The sequence below is a fragment of the Artemia sp. Qi Xiang Cuo genome, chromosome 1 (assembly GCF_049724085.1).
Source record: "Artemia sp. Qi Xiang Cuo chromosome 1, ASM4972408v1, whole genome shotgun sequence".
NCBI classification, from domain to species: Eukaryota; Metazoa; Arthropoda; class Branchiopoda; order Anostraca; family Artemiidae; genus Artemia; species Artemia sp. Qi Xiang Cuo.
The window spans coordinates 75,216,064-75,232,294 of NC_142794.1; the positions used below are offsets into that span (position 1 = coordinate 75,216,064).

Genomic DNA, 16,231 nt, shown 5'->3' on the forward strand with positions numbered 1-16,231 from the left:
ATAGAGTAGGGACTGAAATATTTCTGCTTTCCTGTTGACATCGCTTTCGTTGTATACTTAGCTGAAGCAGTGAGTACCGATCCACATTCCGTACGTATTAATAGCAGACTTCGTGATAGGTCTCCGGAGTACTTTTATTTTCTTAAGCTTCCTGATTTCACTTTTTGCCTTCATCAGCAGAGTGTGATGGTCCGATTTGCCCAATGGCCCGTTCGAAGACATGTCTTTGTAATATGGAGCAAGGTTTGTAAGAATAAGGTCAAGGGTACTCCCGGTCACATGGGTGGGTATCTTGACCACTTGTGACATACCCAGCGTATTAGCAAGCCATTGTTTCTTTGTTTGGTTGAAGTCACCAGCTAATATGAAGCCCGGGCGGCTATACCGCTGACGTAATGTGTCTAACGTAGACTGAAGGTAGGATACCAACAGCCGTCTGTTCTTGGCACTTTCAGGATAGTAGATACTTGCAATAATGATGCAAGAGACATCTCGTGGTAAATTTTTTGGCTTGCATAATGCCCAGATCGCTTCATGGTTAGGGTCATTGAAGTTATCTAAATATTTGCAGGGGATATCATCGCGTACATACAGGGCAACACCTCCGCCAATCCTGTCTGTTCTAGTGTTCAAGAAAACCTTGTAACCAGCCATCCTTCTACTTGTTTCATTGAGCTGCCATGATTCGGTAATTGCAGCGATATGGATATTATTCTGACGTAGAATGACATCTAACTCATCTACTTTATTCGTTAGTGAGCGGACATTGCTCAGAAGGAAGTTGGGAAGTTGGTGTTTACAAGAGAGAACCTGCGGCGATAATACTGGAGGACAATCAGACCCGAAATCATTGGTAGGATCATTGTTGTCAGGGATCAGCCGGGGCGGTAGGCTCACGCGCGGGATTGAGACTAAACAACTCTCACGCTTAGGCTTTTGGCTGGCCAATCGTCCGTAGGTGACTAACACGTCAATCTTAAATTTCTTTCTGCCACCTCTGCGTCCTCTTCTTGTTCGCTTGCGAACGAAGGGAATGTCATCTATATTTTTATAAATTCTTAGTGTGACGAGTGTGGCTATGACAGATGGCGCCAAAACAGCAAAAGAAATGAAAGTACCTTTTTTGCATTGATCAATCCAGTTTTCAGCAGCAGCCTCAGTCACAAAGAATAGCACTATTAATACAGTTTTTATTAATACCACTTTCATCGCAAAGGGAGGAGTATTTCAAGGCACTGAACAAGTTACGGTAGAAATTGCTCACAATTACAAACCGGTTTCCAATTACTCCCCCCGTCCAGTTTTTTAAGTATTGAATTATAGTTAAAAATCATTTGACCAATTGTTTTTGAAAATTTATATGTTAAAATTGGACTACCATTATACACCAAATTGCATGGAAGGGCATTCTTTACTCTCCGCTGGTTTAAGATTCTTTGGCAAATTAATATCTTCTATTTGTTTAGAACAAAAATTAATAGACAAATATAATCTATTATCCTTATTTACAATTTTTTCAGATTTAATATATTTTGAGATAAATTTTGATTTAGCTAAAATACAAACTGCATCATAAATTAATTTATTTTTTGAGTTACATGTTGCACTATTTTTTGAAATCCAGAAAACTTTTATTAAATTATTCTTTGATAAATTATTTAAAGATTGTATTAAACTAGTCATTCAATTATTCTCAAATATGTAACCTAAATCGATTAAAAATGCATTTAAATCTAAATAATTATTTTTATTTTTTTTTCCTATGTCCTCTTGATCGGTTTTTACGTTTAGTGGGGCAATTAAAAGAAGGGTGCTATATATATATATATATATATATATATATATATATATATATATATATATATATATATATATATATATATATATATATATATATATATATATATATATATATATATATATATATACATATATACATATATACATATCGTATCTTAAAAATTTCGAAGAGCTTTTACCGTACAGTATTTGACGTGCTTAATATTTAGTGAAAAGAAAAGAAAATGTACTTCACTGCAATACAAAGCGTTTTTAATATTTATTTATCATTTATTTATATATTGAACTACGGTTAGTCGAAGGCTTGTTGCAACGTGAAAAAGTAACGGCATGCTTTTTTCGTGTTAGGTGTTTATCTACGGAGATGCAATTAAGAAAATCACATAAGAAAATATTGAAAAGGATGCGAAATTTCCTTGCTAGTGGAGAACGGCCTAAGAATATTGGAGGATTTTCTTTTCCTACCCCTGAAGATCAGGATATTTTTACCGTTTCAAAGCAAGCCCGACTTCAGTATTCGGATCTTGAGAATTTGAAGGAAAGAAAAGACGATGAGACTGCCTATAAAAAACAAAAACAGGATTCAATTTTGTCAAGAGAAACAGTTTCAAAATTATCAGAGAGACCATCAATGAGTATTGACTTGGCTACTGAAAAACTTGGATGCAGCAAAAAAGCAAAACGGAAAAGAATTGCGAAGAAAATTGAAAGTTTCAAAAAGAAAGGCGTTGATTTTGTGCCAAGACCAAAGGTTCAACAAGTTCAGAAGAAAATACATGATTACTTCGAAGACGAAGAAAGGATACAGAAAAAGCGTGTTTTGAAGGTGAGCTCGTTTTAACTTTTTTCTTGTCTCCTGTTGGAATGTTTAGTATTTCTTTATAGTCAGGAGAAGACGGTTGTCAAAGTTAATGTCTTGCTGCTTTAATATCTCTTCGGAGAATATTGGTTTTTCAACAAAAGAAAAATACACGAATAATTTTGTTTTGTTTTCAAATCCATGGACCAGGGTTAGATCCCCGCTTCCACAAGACTGAGCGACAAGCTTACTGCTTGTCCTTGTAAAAAAGACCCAGCTGCTGAAACGTCGATTCGACGCACTATGCACCAGCACTGAGGATCTTTATCTTTTTTTTTTATTCATTCAGCCCCTTAGCAAAGCATAAACAATGATTTTTATTTTTTGTATATGGTTGAATGGCAAGATTGTAATCACGTCAAAGATGTTACTTTATAAAGATCCACCTTCAATAAGCATGGAATGGCTATTTGGAATGCTGCTTAAGTTGTACTTACTTTGCATACTTTGAAAGGGGAACTTTATACTCTATGTAATTGCTGGCTAACCTCAAGAGAAAACCTGTTTGTTGGAAACCCATTTATTTTTTACGTGTAAATATACTAAAGGTATTATACCAACTATAATATATATATATATATATATATATATATATATATATATATATATATATATATATATATATATAAAAAATATATGAAATATAAATATATGAAAATTCTTGAGCCGAACTGGCCAGCCATGACAAAAAACAACAAAGAGAGGTAAAATTCAATGAAAAGACAACAAAGGTGACTCTGGCCATTAGAGAGAAAAGACTAAAACAATGCGGATATTTCACCTTTATGCAAACTAGGTGTCCTCAGCACAAGAGAAACAAGGATAAAGAAAACTAAAAACAAATAAAACCACCACCAATATTAATAAAATACAATTATCGCAACTGATCCACGTAGGGAAAAGAAACTATTAGAGTTGCTTCGATGAGAACACCAAAGCAACTGAAGAAAAAGTATAAAAATTGGAATTAAGTTAATTATTCTGTTGCAAGATAATCCTCTTGTTAGCGATTATTGAAGCAATTCTTTTTGGTCTAGTAGGTAATCTAGTCCCCTAGAGATTAGGTAAAATTTTAATTCCTTAATTGAATATTGTTTCATTTTTCAAAAGTCTATCATAAATTGGGTCAATATTTAAATTTCCCGTGTCACTATTTATTGAAAGATTAGCAAACATACGTTTTTTAATTTCTATAGATTCCCTCTCCCACTGAGAAAATCCTCTGTCATTAGAAATAACCGTGGCCTCATAAAATTGTACAAAATGTTCAGGATGAAAGAAAATATGTTTAGCCAGAGCCGAAACAAAAGTTTCATGAGGCTTGCTTAATTGTAGGGCTTTTTCTATTGATTTGCGATGCTCAATAAATCTTTCAATAAACTGTTGGTAAGGTCTCACGTGAGACACAGGTGGTTAGAAGATATGCGATGACGACAATTAGAACGTGTCAAAAATGAAAATGAAGAGTAAAGACACATGCGGTTAGAAGACATCTGACACCGAGCATGTGAGCGAGTAAAAAACGACATTAAAGATCAAATACAAACGTAGTTAGAAGAACACCGGCGACGTGTCAAAAATTAAAATGAAGAGCAAAGACACACGCAGTTAGAAGACATGCGACACCGAGAATGTGAGATTCCCTTGCGGCTTGTGGGATTGAACCTGAAATCCCCCGATCGGTACGCACAGTTACTTCCAATAAACCACCACATGGGAAACTAATAATATTATTTTAATAGTTTATGTTAATTGGAATAATCGTAAGTTGCTGTCTTTAATCACTTCATGTTGTCCTTTTGGCATAAAGCTTCACTTAGGTGCATGGATAGTAAACAGTACGACAATGTTGTCAAAATTTTTTAGATGGAACTCCTTTTTTAAATAGTTTGCTTTGTAAGGAGTTTTTACTGGAATTGTTATTGGAGAACAGAGGCAAGAATCATTTACAGAAACTGAACTTTAAGAAGCCTAACAAAAAGATTTTTCAGCTTCAGTAATTGGTTTAGCTTGTAAAAATTGGAATCAAGTATGCAGTGTTCAGTCTATCAGATTTGTTTTTAATCATTGATTGGCACTTCTTGGTCCAATCAAGTAGCAAGGGCCGTTAAATTTCGGTAACTAAACAATATAAGCACGAAGCATGGTCAACCATAAAAAGCCTAACCCATGCTTGTGACCCATAGATATAAGCTTTTTGATCCAGTAACAGAAACTCATTCACAGACTTTACCAAACGTGATGTCAAGCTTGGATCTATTCTTCTAGTCAGGCTTATCTTTGAAGTTTAAAAAGTACTTTAAATTTTGTGTCAGCAATGCTTCAATTAGGGATAAATGAATGCAATATTAAACACCACCTATCGCAATTACTCCTTTAACTCTTTTTAGACTAAAGAATCCTGCCGTAAATAATCTTTTGCCAGATGAAAATGACTGAAAACTCGTAGAGTGTCAGATGTTTAGCAAGTTGATGAAAAAGAAGAAATATAGTTTCAGGTAGTTTATTGCTAGTCATTATTTTGTAGATTTCTCTTGTCCGGAGTTCCCCAGCATCTATGGAGTTTCAGGAAACGCTACCTGAGTCGCATTCACTATATGCAAAGTACCAGATGGCTGTACATGGAGACAAACCAAGCGATTGTACAATGAAGCATTTTGAACGGTTCCTTGTCAAATCTCCTTTAAAAGTAATTACTCTTTTTAACTACTCTAACAGAAAAGGAATAATTCTATATGTTAGGCCATTGGTGCCCATTTTTGAAAGGCCGAAGTTTTGTTGGGTCTGCTTGATTATCTTGTAAAAAGTTTGGTATTTGCCTTGTTTTCGATTATTGTTCTTTAGAAAATTTCGTGGAAGCTGAACTGTGAAACTCTATCTTACAATTTGGCTCAGCTAAATTGTTTTTAATGGGGTAGTACGTACTTTCATTATGCAAACATTCTGAATTGACAAAAAAAAAAGTACTTGAAAAACATTAAATTTTAAACTTGTCTTCAGAAAAATATTTTATAAATATTATAAGTTCTGGCACAATAAGTAGCATTACCTGTTTGGCTGCAGTGCATCAGAGGGGTTGTTTTGCAATTCATCAGTTTACATAAAAACTCATAGACATATATTCTATTTATTATTGTTGAAATGGGAAAATTGGTTAAATGAGGTTTTCCCAGGTCTTCCGAGTAAAGGAGAGGATCTGACGAAATATGTTATTTTTTTGAACCATTTCTAAAGTGAGGAAAAGATAATTTACATACCTAAGATTAATTAGAAACCTTTTTGTATTTTGAGAACCAAATGAGAAATCATTAATTAAATATTCCTTGTTATAGAGAATGACTGTAAAATTGATCAAGTGGATTGCTTCACTTACTTGGGTTGCATTATTAATAAAGATTGTTATTGCAGGGGAGATGTAAAAAGCAGAATAGCCAAAACACAGAGTGTTTTTTCTAAAGTTGAAAAAAAGTTTGGAAGAATAGAAAGATCCGTCTTCAAAATAAGATGCGATCATTTGAAGCCAGAGTAGAGACGTTGGTCAAGTATGTGGTTTTGAAATATTGTGCTTCAAAAAGTTGAGGAAGATATCCTTGACGTTTTCCAGCGGAACCACTCAAGGAAGGGTTTAGGTACTCGTTTTAAGCAATAAGCTGTACGGAGACTGTGGTTCGATCCCACTTTCTAGGGATACTGTCAATGAAAGTTAGAGAGGGCTATGCTATGTTTTACGGATGAAGGATGATAATTTACAAAAAAAAGAACGGATTTAGAGGAAATTAGAACCTATAGAAGGGTTAAAGAGCAAAGCTCCGAACAGAATTGGAAGGGGGTAGGTGGAGCGTGCACAGTTTTGCTGGTATCAAGTGACTTGGTCTTCAATGAGTTGTTTTAGTGGTAAATAGAATAATTTATGTTTTAAAAATGTCTTCCAGTTCATGAAAGGAATAACTGTAGCAATGTGAATTCTTGCATATGGTGAAAATATGGAATTAACTGAGAGATAATTCAAATTATTCTCCTTATTGTTCCAAAACGGGGAATAAAGCTTGGTGAGTGGTAAAATAGCAACAATAAAAATTTACTTTGTGGTTACATATATGTTTATTTCAAATTGTATATTAGGGGGAGAACTTGAGTATAATTTTCTTCAGAGTCGACAATACAGTTTTTTTTTTTTCAGTGAGGGACTTATTTTTTCTTGGTTTTGAAAGCACGGCAAAGTAACTCGATGTGTTAAAATCTAGATTTTTTTTTAGTTTTTCTGTAAGTAAAGAAGGAAAAATAACATTTTAAAAAACCGCAGAAATCTTGAAACATCTTGAACAACAAATGAAGTATCATCAGATAGGACCGGGCTAGTCTACTATTCAGGTGTGTATTTGTATGAGATTGACAAAAAACGTCGGATAATCCCTTTTGATTTATTGTAGCTGATTGGGCTTCTTTTTTTACTAATCCCTGGATAGTATTAGAATGTTGAACCGAAAAATGTTGTAAAAGTTTGTAAGACCGCTGGAAATATGTTGACTTTGAACAAATTTGTGAAGCAAATGAATGTATCAAAGCTCAAATTTTAATTGAAGAATAAAATTTCCAGTTCAAATATGAAAGTAAATGACAGTAAATCTTCAATTTTAACTATTTCATTTTTAAATTCTTCTGAACCAAATTCATTTTTAAATTCTTCTAGCCAGTCAAAGGCAGTGATGAATCCCTGAGAATGTGTGGCTCGTACCATCAACATTACAGATTAGATGGGAAATTGATTGCGGTCGGAGTCATCGATATTTTACCTCATTGTGTTTCTAGTGTTTATTTCTACTATGATACAGAATATCAATTCTTATCCCTTGGGACTTATGGTTCATTGCGGTAAGATTTTGGATCATATACATATATAGAGTTTCCCATATAAAGAATAACAAATCAATATTATGAAAAGCAAGCACCGTAGGTAGAAATATTTATGCTATCTTGATTTGCCTCAAAATAGAAAGTAGTTCAATGACTTAAAGGGTGGCAAACATTCTCCCTTCAGGGAGAACTTGGGGCAAAGTCAGAATTTCAAATGAAACCCTTATGTATATATCCATATGTATGCAATGAAAAGGTTCTATCATAAATCTTTTAAGCTATTATCTTGTTAAAGTATCTGTTAAATGGAAAAAAAGACATAGTTTTAATTAATCAAAAACTGAACTCTTCCTTGTTCTTCAATGTCTAAGGGGTTTAGGCTGTAAATAGCGAGCAGCAAGAGGGCAAATCTAGATTTCGAAAAGGTTGCCTCTATAGAACATTTGGCACTTGAACACAAGAAACGGTTTTATTCCAAGTTCTGTGGGAAAAGAATCAATAAAATTTTTTAAGGATTTAAAGGTTAAAGTGAAAGTGAAGATGCTGCCTCAGCACTGAATAGCTGTTTCAGATCTAGTTTTAATTTACCTTGTTAGACTGAATGTAAAATTGACATTTTAACAAATATACTAATATTCATTCTTGAAATTCTTAATAATTTTGAATTAAAAAAAAAAAAAAATACGATGTATTTGTTTTCAGTGACGTGCAAATTATGTACAGGTCTTTAGAAGGCACAGGGGGCGTTTGACAGCCTGCATGCACGTTGTGTTTTGATTTAGTTCAGCGTCCCCTTAAACATTCCCAGAAAGCTTCACGTCATTATCCTTAGCCTTAGTAGTAGTAGCAGTTGTAGAATTAGTAGCAGGTTGTACATAGCGCATTTTGTTTTTGAACATCACACCCAACATACCCTGAAAGCCTCAACTTAATAACATAAGAAATTCCTGTAACGTTGCTGATTCGTCCTTTCGACAACCTGCATGCACATAGTGTGTTCTGATTTTGTTCAACTTCCCGCTCAAAATTCAAAAAATTTTACCTTAATAGCCTTATCCTTAGTAGTTATAGTACTCGTAACTGTAGTAGAAGTAGCAGTAGTAGTGACAGTAGTAGTATGCACGTACTGCCTTTTGGTCAGCTGAACATTCCCCTCATCATGCCCTGAAAGTTTGAACAGAATACTGTTAGCCATTCCTGAGATATTGCTGATACACCATTTTGACAACGTGCTTGCACATAGTATGTTTTTATTTAGTTCAACATCCTCATAGACATTCTCTGAAAGTTAAAAGAAGTAGCAGAAATAGCTGCAGTAGTAGCAGTATATACTTAGTGCCTTTTGGTTAACTCAACATGCCTTTAAATTCCAACTCATTACTCTAAGCCGTTTCTGGGAAATTGCTTGTGCACTCTTTTGGCAACCTGTATGCAGTTGTTGTCTTGATTTAGTTCAATACCCCTCTAAGCATTCCTTGAAAGTTTCACCTTAATAGCCTTCACCTCAATAGTAGTTGTTGTCGCATCAGTTGTAGTAGTAGCAATAGTTTTAACATGCACATGATGCCTTTTGTTTAGTTCAAAATCCCCCTCAACATGATCTAAAAGTTTCAACTTAATATTCTAATTGTTCCTACTGATATTGCTTATTTGCCTTTTTGACAACCTACATCCACATAGTGTAGTTTTATTTAGTTCGAACTCTCCCTGAACCTTCCCCAAAAGTTCCACCTTAATACCGTTAGCCGCAGTAGTAGTAGTAGTAGTAATAGTAGTAGTAGTAGTACGCACATAGGGACTTTTGGTTAGTTGAACAATCCCCTCAACCTGGGCTGAAAGTCCCAACTTAATGCTCTGAGCCGTTTTCGAGATATTTCTGATGCACCCTTTCGGCAGCCTAAATGCACATAGCGTGTTTTGATTTTGTTCAAAATTCCCCTAAACCTAAGTCCCCAACATTCCCCTAAACCTAAGTCTTTTTGGACGCCTGTGGTCAAACATGATATCTGAAAATGTTGATCGGATGTCTTTGGGCGAATAAGGGGCGTCTTTTACTTCGTCTTTCACTTTTTCTTTTTAACATTTGTATGTCACATTTGAAGGTGTAGCATTTAAGAAAAGCATCCAGCTGGATGCTCAAAGACCACAAATTTGAGTTCTGGTTACTCTGGTAATAATATTAAAATGAAGCTTCTGTTCGTTGCTACCTTTAAATCCATTTAAGTCAAAATCTACGCTTTATATACAATACTGCAAACCTAATTATTTAATTTGTGACACACAAGATCTGGCATTATAGAAACGGATTAGATCTTTGAATTAGAATTCCGATTAGGTCCTACCCAACTGTGCGAATAACATCAATTAAATTGTATAATCTTTTAAAAGAAATATATGACTGTCTTTAGTACAATATATTTTTTAATAATTATTTGGAAGTTTTTAGTTATCGTGATGTTGTACAAAGACTCGTTTATTTTTTCTTTAACTTCCAGTATTCGCGACTTTTATCACCCTATTCTTATTTCCAGCATAGAAGAAAATTCACAAGGAATGGTGAGAATTGAAAAATTAAATATTTGTGATGCTATGGGTTTAAAGGCGTATTTACGAAAGGATGATTGTATGTACTTACTGTTAGTGTTGTTTGAAAAGCCCAGGAAAAAGGAAATAAAACCAGATGCTTGATCAAGAAACAATACCAGGGTATATGGGCCAAAGTCGCCTAAGCCGTAAACTTGGGTGAACTGTTCGAGCACGGGAAAATACGAAAAGAATAATAAAAAACGTAAAATTTTGATGAAGGGACTGTCCATCCTCTACTCCTGAATAGTGACGGTTTGTCCAATTTGTTACTTTTTATTGCGAACTATAAGGGGTAGTGTCGCTTCATTACCAAAGTTAGATATTTTTATTGTTGTTCCACAATTTCTTCTGCAATAAGAGAAAATAGATGTGACATATTTGAAGCAACTATAAAAGTGGCTCTACAGCATAGTTTCTGACTAAATACATTTATGGAAATCTAAATGTTAGTATCTTTGCAATTACACATTTAGTAATTACGACTTTAGCCAGTTCTACCGATATCCAACCTGGGACAAAAATTCTTATGCTGCTAAATAAGCAGCATAGCCTGACTTCCCCCTTTCTTTGTAACGCCAACTCCTTGAGAATCGCAATCTCTATGTGCACTGCCCATTAATATGAAAAATATAATGTTTAAAATTTGGATGTATTATCATAATTATATCATTTTGGTAATCGAATCTGTGTTTGGAAGTTCTTTTAGATATTAATTATTTATTATTGTAGCGAATTGGCTTTCACTCAGAATCTTTCTAATGTATTACCAGATATCAAGTGGTATTACTTAGGGTTTTACATCCACAACTGTCCGAAGATGCGATATAAGGGACAGTATAGCCCATCTTTTTTGTTGTGCCCAGAAACCAAAACATGGCTGCCAATTGAAAAATGTGTGCCGATTTTGGACAAGACAAAATATGCAAGGTTAAATCCTGATCTCAACGTAGTGGATGAAGAAGAAAATGTGGATTTGAATGAGGTATGTATTTAGGATCCTTGCTTAATTTCAATTCAAATTCAGCTTCAGTTCAAATTCAGAAGGTATTCGGGGGGGGGGGTAATTTATTCTTCAAAATATAAATGGGACAACTTATTTTTGTCGATATTTTTCATTAAATAAAAATATTTTGTAGGATAATTGCACCCCTCCCCACCGGCCGAGGTACCTGGTTAGAAAACACGAAGTTACATGATATGGACTTATTTATAAAACATTTCATGGCAACGAACTCCAGTGAAGAGGACTTATCCTAGTAGTTACCAGAATTTTAAAAAGTGGGATTTTATAATACTATGCACTCCAAAAAACCGATTTTTAATGGAAATTCCAAATATTTAAATCTACTAAGTGGAATGACTAACCAGAAACGTCAAGGTTGACTGAGTAAATCGAAACACGTCATGTGCATCTGAGTTTTCAAATTCCCTCTACTTTATCGAGAAGTGACTTGGGAGATCGATGTAAAGCTTTCAGGGTTTGTCGGGTCAAGTCAACCTAAAATCATGACATGGGGGAGATGGTAGAGATAAAACCAAAGAAACTACATACATTCTAACAATTGAAACTGCATATCTGAAATATGTTTTGAACTGCTTGGGGATGGCTTCAAAACTTTTAGGTAATGTCGGAGGAAGGGTGGGACAAGAGGCTTTCACCGCAAATTAAAAATTTGCGGTGAAATCAGGGGATGGGTGAAAGAAATTTGTTTTCGATTTACCAACACATAAAATTTACTCTTTCTAATCGTCTTGAAAATGGCATTCATGAATTTATAGACCAAGTGAATCCCTGTGCAGAAACCAGGTTTGAAACTAATTTTGGCTGTCGGTTTATAACGCCCAAAAATGAGATTGTAATTCTTTTCGTCCCTGAAATGCTTGTAAGTTAATTTAAGATGTACACCTCAATGAAAACAAAATATTTTGAATATTGGTTTTATTGAAATGTGACCGTTGAAACAGGGCCAATAAGTTTAGTTAAATCAGATTAGCTTAGAATTCTAGGGTGTGTAGACAGAGTCAAGGAGCAGCCATCAATGCGATGTAGACAAGAATTCATGAAAAAAGAAAATGTTTGCGTTGATTTTTGATGCCCAAAGTAGACCCGAATTAGTTTTGTCGTCGATCAGCTAGCAACCTTCTGGCCATGTGTACTGGGCTAAACGAAGTTCAAAGGGGAAAGACCTCGTAAAAATGGATTGTGTTGATTCGTAAAACCCAAAATTGATTAAAAAAAATTTTCTCTTATCGACATGAAGCTTTCAGGCTAAGAAGACTGGAGTAAGGTGATTCTAATGAGCAGAGCCAATTCAGGAAGAAAACTATGGATATACCGATTCTTAGTTATAAAAATTTGAGTTTTATAATGCTAACCTGCTCTTATATTCTAGGCCATGTAGACATGTCACTGACATTTTCTGATCAGAAGAGAACCTTAATTAAAACAAAACAATTAAGGAAACAAATCTGGTTGTTCTGATCCGTGATGTGCTTTAAAAAAAGAAAAGAAAAAAAAACAGAATTCTTTTTAGTAAATGACTGACCTGTATTTATATATATATATATATATATATATATATATATATATATATATATATATATATATATATATATATATATATATATATATATATATATATATATGTATATACCATCTGCTACTTCAGCCTAAGGACCCAAGGGACTGCTCGTTGGGACCTGTTATCAAGTTAATCTCAGCCTTTTATCAGTTAAGCTGGGAGTGCGTACGCAAAAGTTAAAACTGTAGACGAGGAGCATGGAGCGAAAACTTCGCAAAGTGACTGGAACCCATAATTATTATTATTATTATTTTTAATGTAGTACAATAATGAATTTACCCACAAAATGACTTTTGCCGCACTTTATGGGAAGTTGCACCCGATCTCACCAAGGTGGTGGAGAACAGATAGATAAATCTTCCAATTGATTTGTGTTTTGTTATTTTTTGTCACTTCATTTATATTATCGACACGTAAGCAAAACGACATAGTTTCATCCGGGATAGTCGCACAAGATTATAGCTGTAGCTGTTGAAGATTTTCTGTTGAATGAGGTCTGAAGATAGCCTACCTAAGGCGATAGGATACTTTGATCCTCCAATCCACCCCCCCCCACCTCTTCCTCTACAAAGGAGTGGTTTGCGGCAATAACAAGGCACACCAATGAGCTTAGGTAACACTTCCCATCAAGTTTGGTGGATATCTGACGTTTGCATGTAGTATAAGCACTTATCACGAAAATTTAGATCTTCTTCCCATTTACCGAATCCAAACCAGTGTCTGAAACGACATAACTAGGATATTATCTGTTACTTCTGATTAATTGTGGTTTAGTGCTACTATTTTTGTTAGATACCCTTACGATCAGAACTTAGATGTTTGCCACCTCAGAATTTAGATAGCTGTTACGTATCATTCTTACGTATCATGAAGTTTAATTGAGATTGAACAACATTTATGGTAGATGTCCTCACGAAAAGAATTGAGGGAGTCCGTACAATATTCGGATCATATTATGACCCCCAAAGACACAGTGTGAGGATCGCAAATTGGCTATTACAAGCCCAGATGGGACAAATCCACACTTCTGATTCAAACTTTAAAACAAACATAAATATAAAAAATAAACAAATATGATAAGGCTCATTAGAAAAAAATAGATTCTTAAATCAATATGTCAAAAAGATTCAAAACAAATAAAACAAACATAATTTATAAAAAAAAAATAAACCAGTTAATAAAAATACAAAGAGGAGTAAACTAAGGAAATGTAAATAACAAGGAAGAGGGAATCAATGGGGATGGTTTATTAAATTTGTTTATGGTAACGAAGGGAGACAAAAATTTTTAAGCAATTTAGTGAAAGAAAAAACTCTATACAAGCAGAATGTTCAAAATCAGGAAAATAAATTTACAAAATTGCTGGTAAAAAGTGTAAGCGGTAAGGAAAGAGGTGGAGCATATTGACTTATATAACGTATTAACTTTGTTGGGGAAATTTCTTGGATGTTTTACCGTGGAAATTATTATTGAGGAAAAACCGTTTTTGAAGCATAAGGAGTGAGGCACGGTCCTATGGAGGGGGGGGGATGGACTAATCAGCGAAATGAGAATTTTTCTGGGGACTAAGAAAAGTAGTATTTGTGAAATGCTTTAAAACTGTCAAACAGTTCGATCTAGGACATCTTAATTTTTGAAGGGGCTTAAGGAAGGAAGTCTGGTATTTTTGCGTTTTAAAATATAGTTAATATGGTAATCCTATTTTAAATCGCTAGAGACAGTAACACCCTAGATCATCAACAAATTTGTTTATATTCAAGAAATCCACACCAAGGCTATTGATTATTGCAAAGAAATAAAATTGGGCCAACAGTTCTTCCTGGGGCAGAATATTAGAAGTCGGAAGGGGATAAGACTATACAGTTAGGTATTTAACTACTTGGGTTCTATTAGGAAGGAGAAGATGCAATTAATTTGATTAAGTAAGGGTTAAATTCATTTCATAGCTTTTCCATCAAGATATTTTACTTAATTAAATCCAAATCTATTTGTTATTCTACTGACATAATGTTGAGTCAAATATTAAGTTTTTCGAGTTTATTTCATATTCTGTCTGTGAACAAGATATTAGGTGGTAGGAAACAAACAATAACTGACACTTAAACTGAGTGTTCCTTCATCATGGAATTCTGTCATTTACTGTTTGTAAAGATTCGCATCAGTTCCCCTTAGAACTTTATTGATTTTTCTTCCTTTTCTAGGTCTTGGTGCTGCATGAAAGAACCATGATGAATTATGCCGAGTACTGAAGCGTATGTGTTGATGCAAATGATGAATCTGAAGTCAAAGAATATGCTAAACTTGTTGGATCCAGCGTGGCAAATCGAATGCTTCTCTTCCGGGAATAAGTTTGAGTTTTTATTTATTTCAGTTTTAGTAATTTGAACGAAAGATTTTAACCTGAATAAGGATTGAATAAATTTTGTTTCAAAGAAGAATTGACACTCATTTTGTTTTTTATTTTAGTTTTTTTTTTTTTGTTGTTTTTTTTTTATCTACTCTGCAGGGCCGTATCCAGGATTTTTTTCGGAAGGGGAGGGGGACCAAAAGAGACTAGAAAACGCATCACAAGTTTGTTTATATTCATTTTTGTTACGTTTTTACGAGTCAGACAAACATTTCGGGTGAGGGAGGGGGGGAGTCAAAACTTACTACAAACAGAAATTATTCTGCACATGAGGGAGGCTGAGGTCCTACTAAGCCTTTCCCTCCACTTTTTACGCTTAAGATCAACTAATTTATTATTGTGAGTATGATCAATCTCTATAATATATTAACACATTTGTGTAAAGAACTGGTTTAGTGGGAAAGAAGACCCTGGCAAATTGTAGGAATATTTCCGAGGTTTTAACGTCGCTCTCGGCTTTCATTTGGAACAAACAGGTTTTCCGAAGTCGTCTATCTATTCTTAATGTATTTTTCTGGGTTATCCTTAAATATGAGCCTCCTCCCACACCACCCCCCTAACCATCAACAGTGCATACTGTAGTGGGACCTTTGCCCAACAAGGATTTGAAAATGCATATTGTGCCAGACAAAATTTCACCCTGAAAATACAACTTAAGATAAGACAACAGAGCAAGAGTTATCCCACTCAGTCCCGTTTTCGTCTTCCACCCGAGACTTCGGAAAATAATTTGTCCTTTGTCCTGCTATCGAATGAAAAAGTTTGAGTTGAACGATTTATCTCGTTAGGACATAATCAGTTTCAACGGCTTGGTATCCCTTTTTAATCCAAGAAATTATAAGAGTTAGAAAATAACGGAATTCACCATTCAATTCAGGATAATAACTATTGTCTGTAAATGAAAAATTTTAAGTCGTGTTTTTATCAGCTATTCTCTAATGGGAGAAGACCTTTCACGTTATTGAGAAAATTTTGACCTGAAAGTAAAGTTATTTTGTTCCCTAAAAAATTAAATTCAGAGGTCTTCTTCCATTTTGGGTAATTCTTTTTCTTCTCTTTTTTTAAATATCCTATGCACGGACTATATGCGACCCTCAATTACCTAGCAACCAAAAATGGAGTTTTACCCTAAAAACGAAATTA

The 16,231-nt window shown here is 34.4% G+C and overlaps 1 protein-coding gene across 1 annotated transcript in view; it reads left to right on the forward strand.

Moving 5' to 3' along the window:
• Window positions 1-15,113, forward strand: part of Ate1 (arginyltransferase 1) — a 49,526-nt gene extending 34,413 nt beyond the window's left edge. Inside the window, exons 3-7 of the mRNA XM_089087020.1 lie at window positions 2,149-2,626; window positions 5,187-5,348; window positions 7,350-7,531; window positions 10,829-11,081; window positions 14,883-15,113. Coding sequence (XP_088943146.1) covers window positions 2,149-2,626; window positions 5,187-5,348; window positions 7,350-7,531; window positions 10,829-11,081; window positions 14,883-14,930 — 1,123 coding nt within the window. The 3' untranslated portion in view covers window positions 14,931-15,113. The remainder of the gene's footprint in view (window positions 1-2,148; window positions 2,627-5,186; window positions 5,349-7,349; window positions 7,532-10,828; window positions 11,082-14,882) is intronic.
• Window positions 15,114-16,231: the final 1,118 nt, after the last annotated feature.